This window comes from Lathyrus oleraceus, chromosome 5 (assembly GCF_024323335.1).
Source record: "Lathyrus oleraceus cultivar Zhongwan6 chromosome 5, CAAS_Psat_ZW6_1.0, whole genome shotgun sequence".
Classification (NCBI taxonomy): domain Eukaryota; kingdom Viridiplantae; phylum Streptophyta; class Magnoliopsida; order Fabales; family Fabaceae; genus Lathyrus; species Lathyrus oleraceus.
The window spans coordinates 328,607,786-328,611,410 of record NC_066583.1 but is presented as its reverse complement, the minus strand read 5'-3'; the positions used below and the strand labels follow the sequence as shown (position 1 = coordinate 328,611,410).

General features: G+C 29.4%; 1 protein-coding gene across 1 annotated transcript; it reads right to left on the bottom strand.

Annotated features, from left to right (window-relative positions):
- Positions 1 to 661: 661 nt before the first annotated feature.
- On the bottom strand, positions 662 to 1,731 carry LOC127078343 (agamous-like MADS-box protein AGL80). Its single transcript, XM_051018792.1, has 2 exons — positions 1,600 to 1,731; positions 662 to 1,501 (listed from the first exon to the last, which is right to left on the bottom strand). Exons 1-2 carry the CDS (start codon positions 1,676 to 1,678, stop codon positions 849 to 851), a joined length of 732 nt encoding a protein of 243 aa, XP_050874749.1. The 5' UTR covers positions 1,679 to 1,731; the 3' UTR covers positions 662 to 848.
- Between the last annotated feature and the right edge of the window lie 1,894 nt (positions 1,732 to 3,625).

The following is a 3,625-nucleotide window of genomic DNA, read 5'->3' as shown; positions in this document are numbered from 1 at the left end:
TCTAATTTCTATCTAAAATGTATTAATGTTTTAATTCTTTTTATTTATGTAATATACAATTTGAATAATTTATATTTAAATTATATTTTATAAATAAATTAATAAACTATTTCCTTATCAAATTCTATTGATTTCTAACTCATTTCAAAATCAAGATAAAAATTTCAACTAGAGAGACTGGAGGAGACAAATATTATGATTAGATTATAATATAGTGTTATCTCACCAAACAAATGATTGAAATAATATATAATTACTATATTTTATCTCTTATCATATGCATTAAAAATATTTTAATATTATATATTTGAGATTGGAGACTACCGTTTTTTTTTAGTTATTCTCGTGGACAAATGTGATAGTGATCATTGCCTATAATATTAAGTTGTGAATTTGTATTGGAAAATGTTTAGAAGCCTTTTTAAAGTTTAAAATTTGAATCAAATCTAAATAAGAAATGAATATTGTCTTCTTAAATTTCATTAAATCAAAGAACTCCTTAATTTATTAAATTACATAAGTATCCATATTGCTAATGAGAAATACACATAATAAAATGGGAGACGAGAGGAAAATTCAAGCGATCAATCTTCCCTAATTTTTCTTTAATTTTATTTATTTAAATAAAGACAAAAATAAAATTATTGAACAACAACACAAATTAAACAACTATTATCCTATTGATGATCATATTTTAATCATGATCACTGTGAAAGCTAACATAAGACACAAACACATATTACCTCAAACAAACAAATAAACACAAACAAAAGAGACATTAATTGAAAAAAACACAATACAAAGACACTAAAAGACACACAAAACAAGAAAGATATGAAATACTTGTATCAAAGACCATCTGTGTCCATATTATAATCATGATACGGTATGACGGGGTTGTCCCATGAAAGAGATTGATAATCACTTTGGATATCATAACCCATGTTCGTATCCAAACCATGGGCATCGACCTGCATATTTGCTCCATTCATCACAACTTGTGCATTTCCAATATTATCTTGCTGCTCTATTCCAGTCATAGCTTCAATTCCATTACCAACATGCTCCTCGACTTCAACATTTACCGAATTCAACTTTTTTTCAATTTCTTTAATATTGTTATCGATAAATTTCGTCAGATCATTGAGTTCATTCATGTTCGCAAGATCATTGAGTTCATTAATGCTCATAAGATCAGTATTGTTATGTTTATTGATAAGGGCTTTATCAATGAAATTGATAAATTTCTTCTTCTTGTTCTCCAAAATTTGTTTTCTCAACTGCTCCTGAGATTTCTCTATGCTTTGCCTCAAGAAACCTTCCAAATCCATATTCCTTTTGCTTCGTTCAAATTCAGGAACACTGCGGAACTTGAGTACCACATTTAGTGTTCCTGGACCAGGTGGGCAAACCTCTGGCTCAACACTGTTTTCACCATAGATTATGACACATGCTTCTATCCCACAAAGGATGCTGATTTCCTTAACCTTCTTCAATAAACCTATTAAAAAACAAAGATAGTTAGAGGACATAAATTATATATAACTAAGAAAGACTAATACAAACTTTATTGAAAATAATAAACTGCTAATTTCTAACATGTTTTCCTTTTGTTGTAGGATGCCTTCCTACTAGATTGATTGATTATGTATTGAAGTTTCACCTTCTTTCTACTCATGATCAGTGACGATCAAAACAACAACAATAAATGAGCAAGAAGACAATTTTGTAATTTGTTTGTTATGTATTTCTTGTTACTCCAACTATGCTATTTATAAAGAAAAATTTGAGACACATCTAGTTTGTATTAGAGCCAGAATCATTTTTTTTTTATTAAGATATCCAATATATGACTTTTATTAAATACAAGATTTAATTGTTTAAATATATTTACATTATAGATTTTTAAAAATAAAACTTTACAATAATTTTTTTTATGTATTACAGCTTGCATTCCATTTGTGGTGTATACTATTTATTATGTTTAATGAAATCATAAAGATTTATATATATATATATATATATATATATATATATATATATATATATATATATATATATATATATATATAATATATATATATATATATATATATATATATATATATAGAAGATGTTTCCAGAAGATGTTTCCAGAAGAGAAATAAAGCATGTTACTATCAGCTTTTCAAGATGCAATTTAGAAGGTGTATTGGCACATGAGAATGATATATATATATATATATATATATATATATATATATATATATATATATTATATATATATATATATATATATATATATATATATATATATATATATATATATCAGAAGATGTTTCCAGAAGAGAAATAAAGACATGTTACTATCATCTTTTCAAGATACAATTTAGAAGGTGTATTGGCACAGGAGAATGACACAGTTATCATAAAAGTGAAAATCCATGATTGGAGCGTCAAGCGGGTGCTAATCGATCTGGGAAATTATGTTGATATATTATATTAGGAGGCTTTCAAGGGCATGAACATAGATACGTCTGAGTTGTTACCTTTTAAAGGTACACTGTTCGGTTTCTTCGGGAAACATGTCTAGGTATTAGGGCACTTTTCTATCATGACAATTTTTAGAAGCGGAGACAATGCGAAAGGTATCAAAGTAAGATACCTGATAGTACTTCACCATATAACGTCATCATCGGAAGGACGACTTCAACACTTTGGAAGATGCATTATCAATTCTTTATCTCACCATGAAGTACCCTCTAGACGAAGGGCGTGTCAGTGTAATTAAGGGCGACCAGGGTTTGGCCAGGAAATTCTACAAGGATAGCCTAAAGCTGAAGAAAAAGGTTCAACTAGATCATACCATGACTGGAAGTCCTTTGAAGGTGAATCTGGTCGACCTCGATCCTTAGGAGGATTTGGAGAATGATAGCTTAACTCCCATTGGAGAACTAAAAAAGGTTTAGATTGGTGCTGAAAGTTTTCAAGTCACGCAGATAGGTTCAGAACTAACTCATGAAGAGGAGACAAACATCATGAAAGTATTAAGAGACAATGTCAACCTCTTCACTTGGAAACCCTCAGATATGCCCGAAATCGACCCTAATACCATATTTCCATCAACTTTCCATTGATCCTTAATCAAAATCTGTAGCATACTAGATCAATGGGCATATGGGGTATGCCTGATTGGCTCTAGTGCTAGTGGGAGATTGTTGGTGTAAGCCCCAGAGGCCAATACTTTTTGGTACTTGTATCGAATTATTTATTAATAATAAAAGGCATTTTCTTTATTATGGTTGATTAATAAAGTCCCTGGAATAGATATTCCGTTTAATGTATTAAGTGTGACTTAATCATGAGAACACATTAAACACAAGGACACTATTCTTAAAATATGCGTAGTCGAGCTTTAGTGTAAAGTGGGATAACATTAAAGCATTAAGACTATTATGTTTGTAGACTGATGATCACATCTCATGGATCATGGATAAAGAGTTATCAAGTCTTAAACATAGGTATGAATATTATGAGTAATATTTATACCGGATTGACCCGCTATGAGAATACTATATAGAAAGTTATGCAAAGTGTCATAAGTTATTCTCATGGTGATAATAGTGTATACCACTCTTAGACCTGA